Here is a 22,706-nt window from a genome sequence, read left to right as displayed (position 1 = left end):
GTTTGACAGTTTGTGCCTCATTGATATACCTGTCTCTACTTTGTGTCTCCCCTCCCGGGTTACAGCACCCATGACAACACACACACACACACACACACACACACACACACAGCCTTTCCCAAGGGCCATTTTATGCAAGAAAATACGCTGTCCCAACTGAGGAGAAATTAATTTAAAAAATGTTTTCGGTTCGATCCTCCACAGCCCCAAGTGAAATATTTCATACGCCATGTGAGGATTCATAAGACAATGGTATGGTTGTTGAGGAATCATAAAGCATTTAGCCTATTTAAAAAACAATAATAATAACAATACAGGCCTGAAACTTAAGTAATAGTATAGGTTAATATAAATAAATCAGGCGCGTGTGGATGGCATTCAATTAAGGAGTTAGACTGAGCTATCAAAGTAATTCTTTCAATTTTTTTCCCAATGTAATAATTTGAAAATTAAAAAAAAAAACCCAAATGATGATGATAATATTACACTCTACTATGGGGGCTCGTTGTAAGACCTCTTTTTTTTCTTTTTCTTTTTGAGAATTTCATTGTTAGACCTATTTTATAAACTGAATACATGACGCAGACCCGGAGGTACCTAAACTACGATCAGATGCAAAATCACAATAACAAAATAACCAGAAATATTTTAAACTAAGACACTTTTTAAATATCCAGAGTGCTTTTCAGCCTTGGAAAATTGTTTTTAAAAAGATGGGCCTTTTCTGTGAACAGCCTCATTATTTATTTTTTATTTTTTTCTTCGTCACATTTTGCAAAATAGGAAATAGGCCTACCTTAAAACTGGTAGGACTGCTAAATAAAAACACAACATAAATAGCCTATCTAAAGTAATATTCATATTGAAGGCCATTAAAATAAATCAACGTACCTGAAGGTTATTATTACTCCAATCCAAATACCGAAGAATTATGTTGCGCCGAGCACCTGCCTGTTTATTATCGAACATGCCAAGAGAGTGACCCTCCATAAACAAACAGCAACAACCAAAACATGAAAAATCGACCGACTTTAGAGTACGATAACAGCGGCTCGAGATTATTGACTTTTCGGAGAAAAATAATTAACTGCGAAGATACAGGAGAAAAACTGATTTGCATGCTGTTCAGGGAAGTGTGAGCTTTGCTGAGGGAGAATAGGGAGGAGGTGAAGCGTTTTTTGCGCTGGGAGAAGAAGGAGGTGGTAGCGCGGTTTGGGCTCACATAAGCGGGAAACCCTTTCCAGTATGTGGGAGATATAAAAATCATTGTCCCAAACTTACACTAAAAGACATGAGTGCGTGAATAAAACGTAATCCACACACTATGAAACAATTAATCGTGAAAGTTTAAATTAGTCTGAGGAGGTTGGAAAATATATGCTATAAAATTATTCCAAATATAAAAGTTTACAAAATGCAAAATCCAAAGATGATCAGACCATAATATAAAAATATAGTTGCCAATCAACAATAATAATTTGATACACACGCACATGTTGAAGCATACACGCAAAAACGGGTAAATACAATAAAGAACTACATTTCCCAGACGGCAAAACACAACAGGTGCATGCTGATTGGACAGCACCGATATGTCGTCATCGGCTCCAACAAACAGACTAGCAACCAAAAGCCTCTGTCCCGAAGACCATCATGCGAAGAAAAAAACTTTTCTAAACTGCTCGTGAGACTTTAAGTGTCTCTCATCTTATTGATGAAAGCACCATAGTGGCCAATAGAGGTAAGTTTGATCATTTAGGGTCATAATGGTGTAGGTTGCTACCCGCTAAGTTGCTAATAGCGTTACATGCTAACGTTATTGTTGAATGAGACAAGTGACAGCTAACTTTACTGTTAGCATCTTACAGTTAAGCTCATGTTCTTCTCGTATCTGTTGCCTCACAGCTTAACTAAAATATATTGATAGCAAGGTGACAATTGGCAATGAAGTCGTGAACTGAAGAAGGTTTATGTGTGGTTTTATTTTTGCGTTAGCTACTTTTAATTGCAAGCTAGCTAGCTCGGCTAACATCGCTACCTGTACAGCTTGTTTCTGTTTAGGTTGTCTTTCGAAACGGACTTCATCCGTTTTTATGCAGTGCTTTCGGGATATAATGACTCTTCTTGCTCAAGAAGAACTGTTTCTCTGCCTATGCCTAATGTCTGTTTATGCTTACTGTATGATGCGTGTTTTTTATATGGTTAGTGGCGCCATCACGTGTTAACATTTGGAAACTACACCAGTTGCAGTCAGTCAAGAGTGTTCATCCAAAAAAAAGTGTCCATCCCACATGTAGTAAAATGTTTGAAGACGAGCTTTAAAAAATGTCATGATAACTATTGTTTTTGTTGCATAGGAAAAGTTTGTGGTGCTATGATGAATTTCTCTGAGGTTTTCAAGCAATCCAACCAGCTCTGTAAAGTTTCCCCAGATGGGAAATATTTGGTAAGTGGTTAAGTTTACATGTAGTGCAATGCAGTAGAAATAACACTTTTAACTTCCCATGTTAGGTTGCAAGTTAAAATAGAGAAGTTTTTTCCCTTCTGGCTGATGTCTTTGACTGTACTTGTCAGGCTACCTGTGTACAGTACAGGGTGGTGGTGCGAGACATGAGCACCCTGCAGATCCTGCAGCTCTACACCTGCCTGGACCAGATATCCCACATGGAGTGGTCTTCTGACTCTCTCTTTATCCTCTGTGCTATGTACAAGAGAGGACTGGTACAGGTAGGCTATCAGAAGGTCATCTTTGCAAATGTTTAATCTATCTATCTATATCTATCTATCTATCTATATCTATCTATCTATCTATCTATCTATCTATCTATCTATCTATCTATCTATCTATCTATCTATCTATCTATCTATCTATCTATCTGTCTATCTAGAAGAGGACTGTAATGTGAGAATCTGTCTCAACGTGTGCTGTAAATGCTGGTGGTCTGTCACACACTTGATAGGTCGCTTTCTTCTCTTTCTCTGCTAGATTTATACTGTTAGTGGTGATATGGTTATGAATTGTTATTTAAAATAAGTTTAATAACATTAGTCATTGATTTTTGAGTTATTTTTTACACTTCATTGATTGATTAATGAACTAAATGATCTTATACATTATTGAGGGATGAATCAACAACTAAAATGGTTTGTTACAGCCTTTAAATACTTCTATCATAAAGTATTGCCCAAGCAAAACACAATTCTATGACTTAAGCAAAAGGAACTTTTTAATTTGTCCGATAACATGTTTGGCAGACATATTCAAATACTCCTATGTGTGATAATTATTAAGATAAAGTAAAATGTTTGAGACAATGATAAGGAAGTATGAAAATGCTTTATTTATAAATATAGTACCGTCAAGATATTATAACCTAGACGGCAGGATTGGACTGTACATCTATGTGATTTATTTTTTGTGGCTATGCACTGGAGTTCTGTCTCATAGATGAAGCCTTCAGAAACACAAAATTAATTTGTGTTTGGATGTTATTTTCATTTGAATTGCATTGAACTACTAAGAAAATATTTCATCAAACGAAAAAAGTTCTCATCGAAACAAACACTTGGTGTCTTCACTGGTAGTGTTTGGAGTTTGAATAACTTTTTCAGTTCAACTTAAATATTGCCCTGTTCTAACTGACAATGTTATTACTTTACAGCACCGTAGATACATTTGGAGTTTAGAAAATCACTCTTCTTATTTGAATGAATTTCACAGGCTCCTGTGGGTTTACTAGTTAAATAGTCACATTGTTAGTGTTTCAACATTACAATGATTAAACATGTAGACAATATGTAAAAGTGATGCACACCAGAAATCTAAGACCTGTTGCTGTTAAATGAAAATTACACATTTAACACAACAAGAAGACTTGTGACTTTCTGTCCATAAATATTTTTTAAACTACATAATCATCTATACTAATCAACAGACAGAGCTTGAGATGGTTACAATTTTTTGATAAGAGCAGCAGTGGTTCTGCATGTAAGTACAGTGTCAGTTTAATGTTAGTCACAGAACCAGTAGCTTACCTTTGAAGGGGTATCCAGCGCCAGTCTTTCATGGTTTCTGATTCTCAAGTGTTTCTTAATGTTTTAAATCAAGTTTAGGGAGATGCAGGATGTGTGTGAGTGAATTCATCAATGATGCCTGATTGCTGTCCCTCTGTCACTCTCGGTCTTTCTCTTCAGGTGTGGTCTCTCGAACAGCCAGACTGGCACTGTAAGATTGATGAGGGCTCAATAGGACTAGTCTCCTCGCGCTGGAGTCCAGACGGACGTCACATTCTCAACACCACTGAGTTCCATGTAAGTGTGAAGTTGGTGCGTGCATGGGTGCATGCATTCATGTGCACGGAAGTGTGTTTATGCATATGCTTGTCTGGTTTCAACTGTTGCTGGCCTGTAAGGAAGGGGGGACCTGAAAATAGCCGGACACCAGAGCCTGTCTTGACCACCCCTACACCCCCCCACCTGCTGCATGTATTCAGCCTGATTTCATAGCTCTCTTCCTGTTAGCGTCCTGTCATACATGGGTCTCAACTACCTCTGGAACATGGGTGCAATGTGTATGTTCCCTTCTAATGTTGGTCTGGTATTTTCTTTGGCAGCAAGTCCTCTTAATGATGTTCTGAGTTTAATAGCGGTAAAGAAAAAGGATAAATCCCTCAAAAGAGATGAAAGCAGGCGGTCTTTAACAAAAACTCACTAAAAGTTTTTTAAAAAGGGAGGGTTCCACAAATTAATTAAATCAGAGGTGCTGCTGTTAAAAGTAATTCTAGAAGTGTAACATGTCTAGTCTATAATTCTGTGTGTCTAATATGCACTTAGGCAAGTCTTTCTGGGTTTCAAAATGGATTACCCATAGAATAATGAATAGATAGGAAAATAATAAATAAGTGCCCCTCTTCTATAGATTGTTGGGGGACCCCATGATACTTGTTGCTGCTGCAGATATAGAAGCATAAGTAAGCTGAATGGAAATTATGAGCCGGTGTTGTTGGCAACAGATTAAATAATAAGGGAATCTTAATCTTGAAAAATAAATATTATTAAATATCATCATGACTAAACCCAAAATACTACCAAACACAGGCAGAGGCACCTTTCCTTTTTTACTAGTCCTGTGACTCGCAGTCCCCGTCTTTCTCAGCTTCTCTGTCTGTTCCACCTGTAGAGACTGAGCTCAGGTGGAATGCTTTGTAAGTTTAATAGAAAGAGCGACTTCTGGATTTTTGATGGTACTGAAAATCATACCTTTGGGTTTTCTCAGTATGTGGTGGTGAACTTGACTTGACCAGAACTGGGTTGATGGTGTTTTTGGCCCTCATGTCAGTAAATAAATCAACTAATGTATTATAGTAAGACTGATACGGGATGTTTGAGGCTAATAGATAGATACTTTATTCAATCCATGGAGAAATTGAGAATGCTGATATTGGAGAGATTATAAAATATTGTATTATTGTACTGAATTCCTTTTAAATGTTCACCAAATATATTTGTGATAGGCAAATATCAGCCACTACAGTGGCATAGGCATGGATAGAAATTCTGTGTTCTGAGTTTGGAAGCCACATAATTACATCATTTAAGAAGTTCAAATATGCCTGTGGAAATAATTTTATTCTGTTATATTGATTCTCTTATATAAACAAAAGTAAACATCATATTTCCCACCAGAAATGTGTAATTTCATTCCTTCAGTCCTTGAAAGAGTCCAGCGATGTTGAATGTTGTCTACAGAATGAAACCAAGACTAATAAATACGTGTTTAGTTACATTATATGCCTCTTGACTCCTGGTTTAAATTAATTTCATAGTATGCACGTGCTGTAAGGGGTGAGAAGCTATAGCAGCTACCCTCAGGGCATGTGGAATATGATGGGGGCACCATGGTGGGCTGCGTCTGTCATGCTGAACCTGACTCCAGGAATCATTTGACAGGTGTTGTGGCCCAACACACAACTGTGTCTGGTCTGGAGAACGGTGCAGGGAGTGCAAGTGTCTGTGGCATGTCTGCTTTGTGTCTGTCTGCATCCTTAGAAGAAAAAAAAAGGAATAGGATGGAAATGAAAAGAGGCTCCTTTAAGAACATATAGCCATGTAGCTTAGGTCTTCGAAAGGAGAACACACTTAAGAAACAGCAGGTCTGAGATCAGTCTTCTTAACCCTCACACTATTATTACCTAGCAACGGTAGCTAGTGAGCCAAACTGACACTAACTGTTACTCAATTCCATTTTTGATTGTGTTATCTCAGAAACTATAGGGCCCAACCTTAGTGGCCAAATCAATTTTTCCGTTACAGAGTTCTGAGAAAATAGATTTCAACCCTTACATACAATAATATGGACATATTATTCCTTTGTAATTTATTGTAGATGGGTATTTATGGTTTAACGATAAGCTTTTAAAGTTGCACGTCAGTATGTCACCTGTGCTGTTGCGTATTCAGAAACTGTGTTACCCACTGCCTTTACCACCCAGCTAAATAAGAGCAGGAAGCGTCCTGTTAATAAACATCCTTGAGAAGTTGAGAATGAAAGAACGAATTTAACGGAGGTAAAGTAGGCACTGGCTACCACATTGCCAAGGGGCCCATTGAACTTACCTTCACCCCAGCCCAACATTTCATTAAGGCTGTGCCAGACGGGTGTTCGTGTCGGGTTTGAATTTCAGCCCCACTCATAAACAGCCTGCTATATTAACTTGTTTAGGGACAGCTGCCTATGGTGTGGATCGTGCCACTGTGTGTGTGTGTGTGTGTGTGTGTTTGTCTGTCTATGTGTCAGTAAATCTGCTTAGCTGGCTGCGTGCGTATGTGTGTGTGTCTTTAGCTGTTAAAGTGTGTTTTCTTTTTAAACACAAACGGAATATATTCAGAGATTTCTAATTTGCTGGTACATAATAATATAACAGTAGGACAATGACAAGGAATGTTATGTCTCTAGTGCTAACAGGGTGGCCCTAGATGTACTACAGTTGCAGACCTATTTTTCTTTTATAGCCTTAAAGTCTTCAAGGTAGAACTACAATGTGTTTTTAGGCAGACAAGGGATAATATGGGATGGCGCCGTGTTACAGATTTAATAGAAAGTCTCTCTGCTGAAACTTAGTCCATGTATTGTGAGACATGCAAGTTGTCTCGTTTATCTATATCGTTTATCTTCGGACCTCACAAAATGCCGCTCTCACATCGATGCTAATCCACCTTTACCAGCTGAGGGGCAATAAACTGAGGGTGGAAAAAATCCAGCCAAGGACATCGTTGAGCTTGACTTCTCTAATGGTTTTTACATTGTTGGGATCGGATTAGCAATAGCATTCTTGGCCAGTACTGCTGGAGCCCTGCTAACATGTAGCATTGTTGGCAACGGCGCTACCGGACTAAACTGCAAACGCAGGCAGCTGCCACACTGCAACACAGGACAATAGCTCACCCATACCTATGTGTGGGCTGCGAGAGGCTCCAGTTCCTTGGTAGAATCATGAGGCTGTAACAGGAGAAATAGGCTATATTGGTTTGAGATGGCTTCCTATGTGGAATGCCTGCAGTCTAATCCTCTGCTGACAGATAGGCCTATACGGCATCAAATGCACTCGCCCATTCTCTCGCACTTGCATAGGCGCGCCACAAGAATGGCTGATAGATAGGTTTTATTCCAGGTTGCTGTCAGTAACTTTGGTTTACAACTGATCAGTTATCATGTTTCCCACAGGCTGTCCTGTTGGAAATGTTCCCGAATTCTGTGGTTTTCTTGTTATGAATACTTACTAATAGCTGCTAAGTGGATGTGATGGTAAAAATGAGCTACAATTGTCCCATGTTGCAGTGTCTTTAGAAGATTGTCTTGTCATAACATGTCAAATGAAATGTATTTGTACAGCTCTAAATCACTGTTACAGTCTCAAAGGGCTTCACAACTGCCATATTATGAAACTGTAATTTGTAGCCCCTCCACCCCTTTTTAGAATACCGTAACAACCACTCAATTTTCTTTGAAAAATGTTAAGGAAGCCTGGAAAACATCTCTAATGAGGAATCCTTGTGTATGTGATGAGCAGAACAATACTAAAATTTACTTGTCTGTAATTACAGCTGGTGCTACTGATCGTCAGTTGCAGTTATGCTAACCCCAGCACAGACATGAATTTTTCCATCTCTGATGGATAAACAGCAGCTGTTGTAGTGGAGTTTTGACTTTTCACGCCACCCTCAAGTCCCTAGCCCCGATCCCCAAGCTGCTGCTCACCTTTGGTGAGGATACTCCGTCTAAAGTGTAGCTTTACCAACTATGGATCTTATTGCATACCACCCCACATGGAAAAGCATTTCCCACCTATTTTCTTCATGCTACCCTTCCTCCACCCAGTTTAAAGTTACACTGCCTTTCGGGTCTTGATCTCCCCGGTTCCCCTATGTGGCGGGTTCAAGGCATCTAAGAAGTGCAAGTCTGTTTGTGTTTGAGCAGTGTTGATTGTGGTTGCCATGGCACCATGTCGGAGGGGATGTCCAGGAAGCGTGCAGTGAGGTGTTATTACAGGGTCTACACAGCTGGATGTCTTGACCAAACTGGAGGGTCAACACTTCAGCTCAGTTAGGTGACAGACTTGGCCCAGTTCAAATGTCTGTCTGGTCACTATGATGAAAACCTTGTCACCTCAGTAGTTTTTGCTCTGCACATTCTCAAATGTAAAATATGGCATTATGGGTAGGCTTAAATTTGAATTGCCAAATATTTTTATTTTAAGGAAGTGGGTAAGTGATAGTATAGTGTGTGTGCAGAGGTCGGTTTTTAGGATAACATAGTGGTAAAAAAACTATAATTCTCATATTTTTTTCAACCTGTAATATCATGTGTATAATGTCATTTTCTTGAGGCAGCCTGATTTCTCTATGAGAAAAGGAATGTGTTTAACAGTTTTTCAGGCCTAGCATACACAAATAGTTAAGTTTTCACATCTTAAACATTCAAAGCATGATCAGACAGGGCTTTATGCACCCACATTATATTGGCTTACTCTAAGCTATAAAGGAAGGTATGAGTGCCATGCATTTAACACCCTTAATGTCGCAGTGTTGTGCTTGCATGCCCTTGATATTTGGATTATTGGTAATGACTACTGTTATGGGTTGGGTTTTAGAGGAAACAAAGAAAACAAATCTTTGTGAAGCAGCCATCAAGTATTGATCTACTGTAGTGCAAACTACAAAATTGTTGACACCTCAGTGATCTGTGGAAATGAATGCAGATGTGTATCTGTCATATAAATGTAATGTATTTGTGGGCACAGACCACATTGTCTCTAACAGCGTCCCAAAGACCGCCATGTGCTCCTTGTTTCTTGAAGGGCAAGATACCACATATCATACAGTCCTCGAGTCAAAATATGCCTCTCTGTTGGCTGAGTGCCACCTGCTTGTGTTGGCATCAATCTTGTTGAAGTGAGACTGGTGGGTATTTGAGTGACTGATGTCAAAACGAGCATTAACACATGTGGTCTCTTTGTTATGCTGAGTTGTGGCCAGATAACTTTTTCCTTGGTACTGCCTCTCATTTGTGGGAATGTACATGACCTGCTGGCTATGCAACTTGTTAATTTGTCACACTTGTCTAACATTACATCAACGGACAAATCCTGTTTTCCAGCTGTGTTGAGATGCTGTTTTGGATTTGTTAATTTAATATGTGCTCAAGTCCTAATTTAATTGGTATTATCTCTCTCGATCCCTGTCAGTGACTGCAGCCCTTAAACATATGTGTTCATTCCCTGTGGAAACACACTTCACACACTCGGGGGCATCTGTCTAATGATGGATGGATTCAATGTCGGGGTCTCTTATCCCTGGCAGAGATTTATCATTGACCTCTTCAAAGACATGAGGCACTCTGTCCACAGCCGTTAAAGGACATGATGGACCATGCTAGCATTGACTGTAGTCTGGATCTGTCAAGTCTTGTCTTCTTGAGTGTAAAGGAGCACTCGGAGGCCTCATTAGGCTAGTGGCCTGGATGATTGAGCTCTTAGGTCGCTGTTGGCATCCGTATAGAACACTTCTTAGATCACCAAGATCATCTTACTGCAGAATAGTGGTTGAATTGATAGTCTAGAGTCTAGTGGAGAGGCTGTCTGGTCCAAATAATCATGCGGTTTTCTAAAAGGTAGCTTGGAAAACCACTGTTTGCAAATAAGGGCTGAACAATTAATTGGAATTTTATTGAAATCGCATTATGGACTAGGCAAGTTGCAGGAGGCGCAATTTTTGTTCAAGGCAAAATATGTTCTGAAATATAATTCAGTTATAGTTTATACAGTTAGGTGTTTTGCTGCTAATGTTATATGGTAAGGCTGCACAATATATCGCCTCAACATCGATAATGCATTACACATATGCATAATAGTATGATCGCAGGACATGTAATGTCAAGTGCAGCAAATTAACTCAAATACATCATGCTACAACTTTTTTCATGCTTGATACAAAATGAAAACTTGCTCAGTTCTCATCTTCCGTGAATAATCCAGGTGTCCCATTACCTGATATCACTATCCCTGTATTAGTCGATGGGTAAGAAACAGGAAGGTATAGACAAAAATCTCATATGTGTTTGTGTAATGGCAACACTGTCGAAAGTACTTCAAATTGTCCACTAGAGTGCACTGAATCTTCCTTTTTAGCTGTAAAATTTCCCACTGAGAACATATCTTGGTCTCAATTATTTGACAGTTAAAGGATTCTTATCAAAATGATGGTTTGTGTTTTGTGTCCATGTTAAAATAATATTGGCTGTAGGGGTGTTAATTACAAGTTTCAACCTTGACTCTAGATAACTTGGGATGCTCTGAAAAACGCAATAAAAACAGAATGTAATGATTTGCAAATCCTTTTCAAAATACATTCAATTGCATACAGTGCATAAACAATATATTTAATGTTCTAAGTAATGTTCAATTTGATGTTAAAACTTTTGTTTTTTGTAAAAAAATATACACTCATTCTGAATGTGTGGCATTCTGTTTTTATTTAGGGTTTACAAAGTGATCCAACTAGTTTGATATCAGGGTTGTACAACATTAAAACGATTCTTTGGACAATGATTAGATATTTGCTGATTGCTGTATTTATGCCCTGTGTGCTGCCTGGCAGTATAGTGGGCTTGATATACTTTCACTTGCGAGATAATCCACAATGACCCCCTCCCCCCTCCCCCTCTATCCTCTTGTGCCCTAACAGCTGAGAGTCACCGTCTGGTCCCTGTGCACCAAAGCTGTGTCTTACATCAAGTATCCCAAAGCATGTCAGAAGGGTCAGTATCAGAATAATATTGTTTTATTTATTTTCTCATGGATTATATGAGTGAACATGTATTAACCAAGAGTACCTGAGGGGCAGGGCTGGTGGTCTGAGTGTCTCAGCATGCCCCATAATTCACATGCCGTTCTTTACCTTGTGGCGCGACCCTGGGTATGAGGCCAAACTATGGTCGTCTCTGCTGACAGCTGTGCCCCTCTTCAGTAAATGGGGCATGCTCTTCATAACAGGCCTGTCAGCAGCTTGGGGAAAAATGATTGTCCATGACTCTCCCCATTTTCTGCATGCAATACTATGTCCCTCTGCGACCGATGTATTCTCTAAACAGTCATATAAATAATATGGCCAGGATGGTTGCATACCTCCGACCTAATGGTGCCACAGTGCCAGATAATTATATAAGATGAGATAAACAGGGAGCCACGAGATAACATATTTTCAATAGCAATTTGACTTTTATTAGCCAATATATAAAGATCGTTTTGATCAAACATTTTTAGTGTGTCATTTGTATTTATTTCTTGCTTGCTGCTGCTGTTACTAAACCTGTGTTAGAAAAACTAAATATTAAAGCCATTTGGACTGCTTAATATGCCCTTTTAAGGACTATAATGTACTAACTTGCACTTCTAGTTGGTGTTTTTTTCACATACTATAGTTCAACCCAGCTGTTAAAATGTTAATGCTATGATAAAATCTTTATCATTCTTGTGATTATATGCCATTACTGGTTAATTATAGCTTTCTCCCATCATCTTTTAAACACAGGTATAGATTTCAGCAGAGATGGCTGCTATATGGCCTTGGCTGAACGTCGTGACTGCAAAGACTATGTCAGTGTATTTGTGTGTGACGACTGGCATTTACTCAGGGTAAGTAGGACTTTCAAAGTTTACTTGAGTTTTATGACCATGATTATACAGTTGACATACAGTAAGCTAAGTAAGCAGCAGTCTAAATGTAGGTGACCTAGAAGATATACGTATGTAGTGTCATTTTAATTCAACTTTATTCTGTCACAGCATTTTGAGACTGAGACACAAGACCTGGCAGGTTTGGAGTGGTCTCCTAATGGCTGTGTGCTGGCTGTGTGGGACAGCTGTCTGGAGGTGAGTCTTGTCTTACAAACTTAAGATTTAACACGAGAATAGGTAAGATTAACATGCGGGTCGATGATATGTTATTTAATGTGTGTGCTTCATCCCCACAGTACAAGGTGTTGCTGTATTCTTTGGACGGACGGTTGCTGTCCACCTACAGTGCCTATGAGTGGTCGCTTGGTGTCAAGTCTGTAACCTGGAGCCCCAGCAGCCAGTTCCTGGCCATTGGCAGCTATGATGAAAAGGTATTGACAAACTCTTGCACTGAAGCTCTTGCTATTCATATCAGCGCCCATGTACAGCTCTACAGTCAATGAAATTGAAAAATATTAGACCATTGTTTTCTTCAATTTCTTGTTCATTTTAATGCCTGGTACAACTAAAGGTACACTTGTTTGGACAAATATAATGATAACAACAAAAATAGCTCATAAGAGTTTAAGAACTGATATCTAGCCATTTTCCATGGTTTTCTTAGAAATAACCAAAATCATTATCAAGAAAAATAATTGACTAGATATCAGCTCTTAAATAAACTCTTTATGAGCTATTTTTGCTGTTATCATTATATTTGTCCAAACAAATTTACCTTTAGATGTACAAGGCATTACAATGAACAAGAAATTGAAGAAAACAAGGGTGGTCTAATATTTTTTTCTATGACCGTATCTTGAGCCACAAAAGGCCTCATACAACTGTTTTAGATATGCAGTTGTGCTGTGTGAGACCTGCAAACAGACTTTGAAGTGTGGTGGGATTTCTCTTTAAGAAATGCGTTTGTTCTTTTTTAGCAAATAAAGAATAGTATAAACTTAAAATATCTAACATATGTTGACATTTGTCGCAGCATCAAAATCAGTACAAAGTAAATGGCATGACCTTTTTACTCTCATGTCAGGTCCGCATCCTCAATCATATCACCTGGAAGAAAATCACACAGTTTGAGCACCTAGCAACCATCAACAACACAAAAGCAGTGAGTATTTTCCAGCTCTTGAAGGCATTGTTGTTCAGTTACTAGTCTAATAATAAAATTTATTTGTTGTGTTTCAAGCTTGTCTATAAGGAAGTGGAGAAAAGGCCAACTGTTGGCAGTGATGACCTGTCGCTACACAACATCACAATTGGCACCACCCTCTTCAACACCCAGAGCAAATGTATGTCAGCTTTTTAAAAAAATCTCCAACAGAAGTAATTGACTTAAACGACTGGAGTCGAGAAACCAACTGGCCGGACCGTAAAGTCTCATTTATTGTTTTTGCTAACTCCAGATGAGATCTGCCCATTGCCAGTCCAAATTCCTATTGTCAAACCAGACCCAGACCGAGCCAACCCCAAGATTGGTGTCTCTACTTTGGCATTCAACTCAGACAGTCGCTATCTAGCCACAAAAAATGGTAAGACTTCACAGCTGTTCACTTCTACCTTTATTGTTAATGCAAGATGGCTGTATTATATGTAAATAATGTGATAGTAGCTGAGCTTTAAATCAGGCACCATGCCTGATTGCAAACAAAGAGCAGTCTTGAAATCATATAATGCTAAATTCAATACAGATTAAACATTTCCTGTGAGAAACTTCTCAGGCTCACAAATGCTTGCTTTAAGCCCTGAATGAATGTGTATCTGTGTTTCTCTGACTGTAGATAACATGGCCAGTGTTGTCTGGGTGTGGGACATGCAGAAGATGAGCCTGGTGGCTGTGCTTGAGCAGACATCGGCTGTGCGTTGCTTTCAGTGGGACCCTCGACGCCCGCGGCTGGCACTGTGTACAGGCAACACAAAACTCTATCTCTGGTCCCCAGCAGGCTGTGTCTCTGTCCAAGTCCCCACTGAAGGTAACAAGTGCAGCCACTAACAGCCATTATGATGTTCTCAGATGCACAGGTGCATCTCAGTAAATTAAAATATCATAGAAAGTTTATTTATGTCAGTAATTCAATTCAAAAAGTGTAAATAACACATAATATAGATCCATTACACACAGAATGAAACATTTCATGTCTTAATTAATTTAACTTCTTCTAATTATCATGATTATGGTTTACATTTAATGAAGACTTAAAATTCAGGGTCTCAAAAACATTTTAATATTACAAAAGACCAATTTTAAAAAGTATGTTTAATATGGAAATGTTGGCCTCTCAAAAGTATGTCCATCTATATGCACTCAATACTTGGTTGGGGCTATTTGACTTGAACTACTGGAAATGTACTTTTCCATGATATTCTAATATATTGAGATGCACCTGTATAAGAGGCCAACGGTACAAGGCAACTTCTGCATGTAGGCAGCAAGAGGTCACTGTTTCAGTTTGATTACTAACCTAGAGCTCATACTGTATGCCTCTGGCTTGACTCAATTAATGCAAGTTTTGCTTATCAAATAGTTACTCCCTGTGCAAATTAAAGATATCCAACCAGTTATCCAATTTCAGAATTTAAAATGCAAAAGGAACAAATCTGTGGGATCTGTGTTGTTGAGGTTCATTGTGATTTTACCTGAAAGGTGGGTGTATATAACTTAGAAACCCCAAGTAGAAAACAACTAAAATGTTAATTGTCATTTGCTCTCTATCCTGCCAGGTGCTTTTCAAGTCCTGTCACTAACCTGGCACTGCAGTGGAGACTCTCTGATCCTGCTTGGGAAGGAGCAGCTGTGTTTGTGCTACATGGACACTGACCAGGAGGACAAGTAAACGCACAGAAACACAGGTCTCAATATTCACTGGATTACAGATCTGGCTGTTTTAACCATGCACACTTGGACATTAATGTGTTATGGAAACACTCCTCCTCCAAATCACAACTTTAACATGTTGAACTGTAGCTGTTCTCCAAGTTGTTTAGGCTCTCAGTGCAGGTAACTGGGATCTTCCTTTTTGAAAGCATGTGATGACATTCCTCTTGAGACATAGAATAAATTAATATTGCTTTTTAAATAACCAAATGCGTACTGAAGCACTAGTTTCAAACACTGTGAGAAGATTTTATAGATTGCTATGTACTTTTAGTTTGTAGCATTTTCTATGTGTTGAAATTGTGTTATTATTTTTGAATAAATCTTGTCATAAATAATACAGTTTAAGGTGAATTCCTTAAATATGTCCCTCTTATCAAAACACTTGGCACACTCAGCCCAAGCAGAACTAAATTTCCACATCCACAATTCTGAAAAAGTTGGGATGTTGTAACTGTACAAAGACAGTATATTTTAAGTTGATTTTTTTGTTTTTTTTGGATATATACACTGAATTCTTCATTGGATCCATTTTGGGTTTGTTTTTTTGCCTTTTACACAGCGTTCAAACTTCATGGAATCAGATTGTTTAATTAATTGATTGTAACTGTAATTTAATCACTTTGTTGCTGCCCTTGACAGTAAAAACATAATGTAATAATAACCAGAGCCAAAACCTTGACAAGAACATGTAGGCATTTATTACTCTCCATTTTCACTCCTGTGCTACAATTATCTAGAACAAAAAGTAAGCCTTCACATGTTTGCAATAACCATGTTAATCTCTTTAAAATCTCTTAATTAAATACTTTAGAACTGGCAATGAAAGTTATTTCCAAGAAGCATTGATGAGTTGACTGCATAAAAAACAGCAGATAAATAAAAACCTAATTAGTATTTGAAAATCCATTTAGCTTATTCCTTTAAAACATATGTCATGCAAACTCAACGTGCAGGGAACATGCACAAGTAAAGACCAGAGAAAGACATTTTGGGACACGATTATTCATTGGCATTGTTCAGCATGAAAATATCTCATGTTACTTTGGTAGCACAATAATGTATTCTAGGATGCAGTTAAGGAGAAAAAAAAATCACCTAAATCCTGTTTGCAAGATGGATGAAGTATGTGGTTAATGAACTGATGTAAAGCTTTGTCTGCACGTATCTCATTTTGTAACCCAACCATTATGCAGGACCTCTAAGGCAATTTACAAACAAACATTAAGACACAGTTCACAAGTTCATGTTGCATAAAACATCTGTAACATACAAGAACATTTTAACTTAAGCAGCTAATGTAGCTCTCCACTTGGTTCATGAGCTCCCTACTCTGAGTAAAGACAAATAGGCATGAAGAGCACAACATTGGCCAATAAGAGAGGAAGGTCACAACATGTAATTTATCATCTCCACTGAACAAGTTTCATAGACGCTGAAGAGTGCATTCCAGCTGTTATTTTCCATATGCAACACAGCTGAGCTCAGAGCTTTTCTGTTTACCAGTGCAGATCCTGAAACAGTTTCCCTGTTAGTAACACTTATTACGATAATCATGTGACTCCACCATCTCGAAATATCAGCTGCTATTCCAGTCCGTCAAGCTACCCTATGGCCTTGTGATCTCAATAATGCAACCCTTTCAAACCGTATTAATGTAACAAACATGGAACATATTCTTGACTGAGGTTTCAGTTTTACTGCATGTTTTACTGCTTATTTCTGGGTGGCCTTTTTTTGCTGCAGAAACGAGCCCAAACAAAGCACACCATTACTCCTGAAATAATGACCCTAATGTTTGCATTCCTTGACCAAAATCTGAACTTCCGTCTGTCAATCAATGGTTAAACAAGGAGCATGAGATTACAACAAGAAGCTCAATCTGGAATAATTACAGAGGCGATGAATTGACCAAAGTGCTGTGTCCTTTCTCTCCAAATTACGCCACATGGACATACTCCTGGAGGCCCAGGTGGGTACGGCAGATCAGGGATAAGGGACCGTGGGCACCAAAAACAAACAAAAAACAAAGACAGTCCATGCAGTGCTGCGCATCATTTACCTACAGTAGGCCGACCACTTGTCTGTAACACCAACTGAAGGAGGTGTGGACATCTCACGGGCTCAACTTAGACACACAGATTGCGCATTACACTGTAGTAGAGCAACAGCTTCCCTCAGACAGAGCAGTGCAACACAGACACATGAGTTGAACTCTGTTGTAATTTGAAAAAGCTGTGGATTTTAGAAGCCGATCTTGCCACGGGTTATGGAGTAGCCCAACTTGGCCTCATTGTTGATGAAGGACATGATGCCCAGATAGGTCTCAATGAGCAGGGGTCTCTCCAGGATCAGGACACCGTTGGCTCGACCAGGGATGGGGTGCTCCTTATGGGCTTTCTTCACTGCCTGCACCAGCTGGGTCCTGAAGTTGTCCAACTTGAAAAGAGAAAAAACATTCAATCAGAACAACAACAAAAAAGTAAATCAGAACAAAATAAAAACCTCCAATAAATGTTTTTTTTTGTTTTCTACATAGTATACAATAGGGATGGGAATAATTAATCGATGATCGATTAATGGTCGTTATGAATTTGGTCGATCACATGGAATCGATCTGTGTATTTTTTAATTTTATCTATGACTATGTATCAGTACTCACTGAACTCAAACATGGCAGAGCGTTCAGCTCTGCGGCCATACGTCAATAAGACAATGAGCTGAGTATTAAGTTGGATAAAGCTACAGTTTGGAAACTGAAAGTTGCAATAACAATTATAAAACACACAGAAATTCAAGATTAGTAATTTGATACAAAACTTATTTAAACACAAAACACACTTAAATATTCAAGATTACTGTGAAAACTAACCTCATACCTCTTCGGGGGCTAGAAAATAAAACATTGAACTCCTTGACATTATCTTAACAGTTTAATCTCAGTTGATTTAGTTTTAAGATTTACAGGATCAAGGTTTCTCTTCGTCCTTTCAAAATAAAAGCGTCCATTATCAAAACAGGCTTCTGCATTGCACTGTATATGTATCTTTTATTTTGCCCATGTATGCATGCAGCAATTAATCGATTAATTGATTGTAAACGTTATAGATCCAGTTGGCAGGTTTCTTCCAAATGCCCATCCCTAGTATACAAATTATATTTATAATATTCTCTATAAACAGATATCTGTATAGAAATGCCAAATCTGTAGTCAATGTGACAAGATTTTAGTCAACAGTCCTATAAAAAGGTACTAAAAGTGTTGATTAGTTAGTATTAAGTAATGGATTTTATCCAACATTATTTTGGGGAAAACGTGACAGCCCAGGTGCCCACTTTCAGACGAAACCACAAAAGTACAACAGCCCAAACCTACTATAAATGATGATTTGCACAATGAAGAAGAAGTCTTGGCCTGCATATCCTTCATCTGGAACCCCAGAAATATTGGGCCTTGTCCCCAGAAACTAAATCGCTGTCAGACTGATAGCTAATCTATAGGTCTTACTGAGCTCTCCCAGACAATTAAAATATATAACAATATATCCTTTTTAATAAAAGATGGTGAATTGTATCAATTTTTAAAAACTTTTCATCAACAATATTGGATCATAGACCACCCTTGTTTTCTTAAATGAAACTGAGCCATTTTGTTGTTATCATGATATGTGTCCAAACAAATGTACCTTTAGTTGCACCAGGCATTAAAATGAACAAGAAATTGAAGAAAACAATGGTCTAATTGTATCTATTAACACTCAATATATAGGATTAAAACATCTCAGAGAGCTGCTCTCAAGTGTGGAATAATGGATATGATTGAGACTATACAGCTGAAATTAAATGCTCCAATTATTACATGTATCAATGCTAACGGTTGTGTAGGAGAAAATACAGTCATATCTCCAGAAAATTACCCTGGGCACTTTTGTTGCCTTACCAATGACAAAACAAACAACTTGATAAATAACTGTACATAAACAAATTATTAATACACTCTTATTTATATAGGTCATAAGGTAATAACTGGCTTTCTCTCAAGGGATGGCAGCAATCAGTCTATTGTTATGTGTTGAGCTGTGACTGCTTGAGCTGTTCTTGCTGCCTGTTTTGCATGAATGAACTGCACCAGTGGTCACCATTGTTTCTGTGTTGTGAGATAAGCAGAGAGCCAACACAAAAAATGCTCAACTACTATACATTTCAAGCACTTAATCTTGTCTTTAAATGTCAACTAATGCATTAGATGATGATTTAAAATGTAGTTTTTAGTCTTATTTAGTTGTACCTGGCAGAGAGAGGCCACCTTCTCATCAGCGTGGGCCATGGGGTGTTCTGTGAGGGTACAGTAGGGCATGTCTGTAGACCAGGGGTTCCAGCGGTTTAGGAAGGAAGCCCGAGGACGTTTGTCCCACTGGACACGAATGCCATAGCCTTCCCTCCTGTAAAATCCCAACAAACGTGTTAGGATCAGTGTGACTTTTAAGGATCAACCAGCTACATAATAGCTCCAATAGCACACCAGAACACTGACACCAAGCTGAGCCACGTATGTTTAGAGATAGTTATAGTCATTCATTTTTTTATTTCCTCTCATTCTGTACTTTATGAATCTTTGTCTTTCCTGTACACTTTTTTGTATACAGGTTGAATAAATTAAGCTTATTATTGCTTACTAAACAACACAAGCTAATACTACCAACAATACAGAACTTAAAATGTCTGATTAATACTTTTTAAAACTAAACCAACAATGTTTCAGCTGCAATATTTGATAATTTCTCCTGCCACATGAATATACTAAATGGCTTTTGGCAGGCTAAGACGTGCTGTCGTACTTGTTGAGGGATTTGGGTGGGAACTCAAACTCGCCCACTGAGATGGTGTCCACAGCGTTGAGAGAGATCCTGATGACCTGCTGACACAACAGGTTGATGAAGTCGTACTTGCACACCAGCAGCGACCTGCGTGTCCAACCAAAAGATCGTGTCAATGTAAAATGTGAAAAGTTTCCTCAAACATAGATGAAGAAAATTTACTTTTTGACTTGCCTATCAGTTATGAGCACAAGTCTCTCCCTCTCGTTGTTCCAGTGGTCAATTCTGCAGAAGACGCACACAAAATTGATGAATATGCCAGCTGCTTTTTGACAGTTTTAAAGGACAGTTTGAAACCTGGTCGTTGATGAAGTTGCTTGATTCTCAAACCTTTGGCAACCTTTTATTACCTGTAACTTTAACTAGGCCTGTCACGATAATTGCTATGTCAACTTATTGTTCAATATATAAAAACGGACACAAAAGTTTTTTTCTGGACACAATACATTGTCGTTTACATGCATGATTTGTGCGCTTTTTTGTATTGTGTTTAAAATAATGCTGCAAATGTTTGACAGGCAGTACGAATTGCCGAAAAAAAACTATATTTCCCAAGCAGCCATTCCAGCTGTTTGTTATTTTAATAATAAAATAATATAATACATAATGATTACCTCATTGCAATGTTTTGTTAACAGAGCCTGAAAGTCTATTTTATTTGTTTTGCTGGTAGTTTATTTAAGTTTTATTTATCTAGGAAATTTAAATATTTCTTTTCCACATTTCAATTCCAATGTTTAATATTCTCGAGATTTAAAATATATTGCTGTGGAAAAGGATTTACTTATTATGCTCTAATATCGCCAAAAACTAAAACATTGATATAACGATATTATCATTTGTCTTGATAGTTTCTGGGAAAATATATCGTCCAAAAAAATGTGTTATCGTGACAGGCCTAGCTTTAACACACCTTTTTGGTGTCTGTATGTATATGAAAGACTGCAGTGCACACAGCAGTCCTCTCATGTTTCAGGCTGATAATAAAACAGTGACGTGCTGCTGGGATACTTACTCAGCTAGCAGCCAGACGCTGAGCACCTCTCCATCCTCAGAAGGGAGTGCCACAGTCCTGATGTCGCTCACAGCCTGCTCAATGGTACCTGGCTGAGATGAGCATCACACAACCGTCTGTCATCAGCTTCACCCATCCCTCCCTGAGATGTGCTGCTGTAGCTTTGACAGTGCACTGTAACGCACTGCTGCTAAAGCGTGACAAGTTATTTACCACATTTTTTAACAGGCATGTAAACAGATCGGCCTCGTTGCCGATTACTTACCCTGAACACAAAATAGTCCTTCACTTTCGCTTGCATTGTGGGGTTATGCACATGAAAAGGCGTCAGCGTTTGTAGCGGGGGGCAGCAGGCCACGGAAGCTCCGTGTCCGAGGCTTCGTCCGGCCTCCGGCGGCGTGAAGGCAACCTCCACCCCCTCCTCAGTTTCTGCAGGGTGGAGAATCGCAGCGCCCGGACTCTCCGGCTCCACCGAGTCGTTCAGCTGCAGCATGGTGCAACAAACGCTGTTCGGGGAGCTCCCCGACAATGTGCGCCGAGTGTTAGATTAAACGATGTCGTTTCGAAGATGCAGACTCACCCATTGCGCACGAATAGCCTAATGTTTTGATTGTGAGGGCTTCAAGGAAGCAGTGCCCCCTTGCCTCACTTCCCCCTTTAATTTCCTTCCTCTTAAAGGGACATATTGTATTATTATTTGTTACCACAAACAGGTGTTTAGAGTGGACGAGCCCACTTTTAAAAATCAGATTTATGATAAATAAATTATTTGAAGACATGTAATCATTTGACTACGCATCTTAGTAACCCGTTATTGCGATGTCTCTTTATGTAACCCCCAATTCCTCAGCTTGTTTGAGTATTTTTATCACCTCCTGTCCACTTTAAGCTCTAAGGCAAAAATGTTTTTCCACAATTAGTTTTCTTTTAATGTTACTTTGCTAGTTAATTTTCTCAAAGACGCATGTAAGAAAATTCAGTGAGTCTAAAGAAATGACAGTGTTGCTTATAAATGTATTGTTAGAATTGGCTACATCAGGCTTTCATTGATAATTTAATTGATTCCTTCTTGATTTCAGTCTTCATGGAGTTTGTTGAGAAAAACAAACATTCAGTCTAAAGACTATCTTTGATTGACACCAGTTGTGACTCCAAATGCGACAAAATTGTGACAATTATTTTTTTAATGCTTTTGTCAGCTCCTGTTAATGTCATTTTATGATTTTCTTTGTAACCAGTTGATCTTATTCCAAAATATAAAACATTTCCATGAAAAAGTACTGAAAATGAAAATACATTTGTATGTTCAGTTTTAATGTGTGCATTTTAATTAGAGCACATAAAAATAGTCAATATGGATAAGTCCAGAATATCCATTTAAAGGTTGTCTGATGCTACTGTGTTTTTATACACAGCGCTTAACAAATTTATGATTGAGATGTCAAATTATAGTTATTTACCTGCATTCCTGAACATAAAAATGAGTTAGTTAGTTTAGTTGTTGAATGTTCTGCTTGATTAATTTCTGACTTCTCAGAGAAGTAGAGTAGAGAGATGGATCAAATCTGGGTTGAAAAAGGTGAATTCAGTTGGTTATTTATTGAACAATAAATAACGAACATTTTTGTTTTAAACAAACTTTTGAAAGATTTCGA

At 38.4% G+C, this 22,706-nt stretch overlaps 2 protein-coding genes across 3 annotated transcripts; one reads left to right on the top strand and one right to left on the bottom strand.

Moving 5' to 3' along the window:
* The first annotated feature begins 1,582 nt into the window (after positions 1-1,582).
* On the top strand, positions 1,583-15,823 carry wrap73 (WD repeat containing, antisense to TP73). Of its 2 annotated transcripts, none has more exons than XM_059333647.1 (13): positions 1,583-1,741; positions 2,358-2,446; positions 2,590-2,727; positions 4,195-4,311; positions 11,242-11,314; positions 12,088-12,191; positions 12,342-12,428; positions 12,530-12,664; positions 13,318-13,395; positions 13,474-13,576; positions 13,691-13,816; positions 14,066-14,257; positions 15,006-15,823. In XM_059333647.1, the coding sequence occupies exons 2-13, from the start codon at positions 2,375-2,377 to the stop codon at positions 15,116-15,118; spliced, it is 1,338 nt and encodes a 445-aa protein (XP_059189630.1). In that variant the 5' UTR covers positions 1,583-1,741; positions 2,358-2,374; the 3' UTR covers positions 15,119-15,823. The 2 variants fall into 2 exon arrangements, with proteins under 2 accessions (XP_059189630.1, XP_059189629.1); XM_059333646.1 differs by having other exon boundaries at positions 2,575-2,727.
* An 18-nt stretch (positions 15,824-15,841) lies between these two features.
* tprg1l (tumor protein p63 regulated 1-like) lies at positions 15,842-21,699 on the bottom strand. Its single transcript, XM_059333662.1, has 6 exons — positions 21,317-21,699; positions 21,052-21,143; positions 20,211-20,261; positions 19,998-20,123; positions 19,448-19,601; positions 15,842-17,598 (listed from the first exon to the last, which is right to left on the bottom strand). Exons 1-6 carry the CDS (start codon positions 21,542-21,544, stop codon positions 17,404-17,406), a joined length of 846 nt encoding a protein of 281 aa, XP_059189645.1. The 5' UTR covers positions 21,545-21,699; the 3' UTR covers positions 15,842-17,403.
* Between the last annotated feature and the right edge of the window lie 1,007 nt (positions 21,700-22,706).

Source organism: Centropristis striata, chromosome 5 (genome assembly GCF_030273125.1).
Source record: "Centropristis striata isolate RG_2023a ecotype Rhode Island chromosome 5, C.striata_1.0, whole genome shotgun sequence".
Taxonomy (NCBI): domain Eukaryota; kingdom Metazoa; phylum Chordata; class Actinopteri; order Perciformes; family Serranidae; genus Centropristis; species Centropristis striata.
Note: the sequence above shows the minus strand (reverse complement) of the source record. Positions and strands in the feature narration are given on the sequence as shown.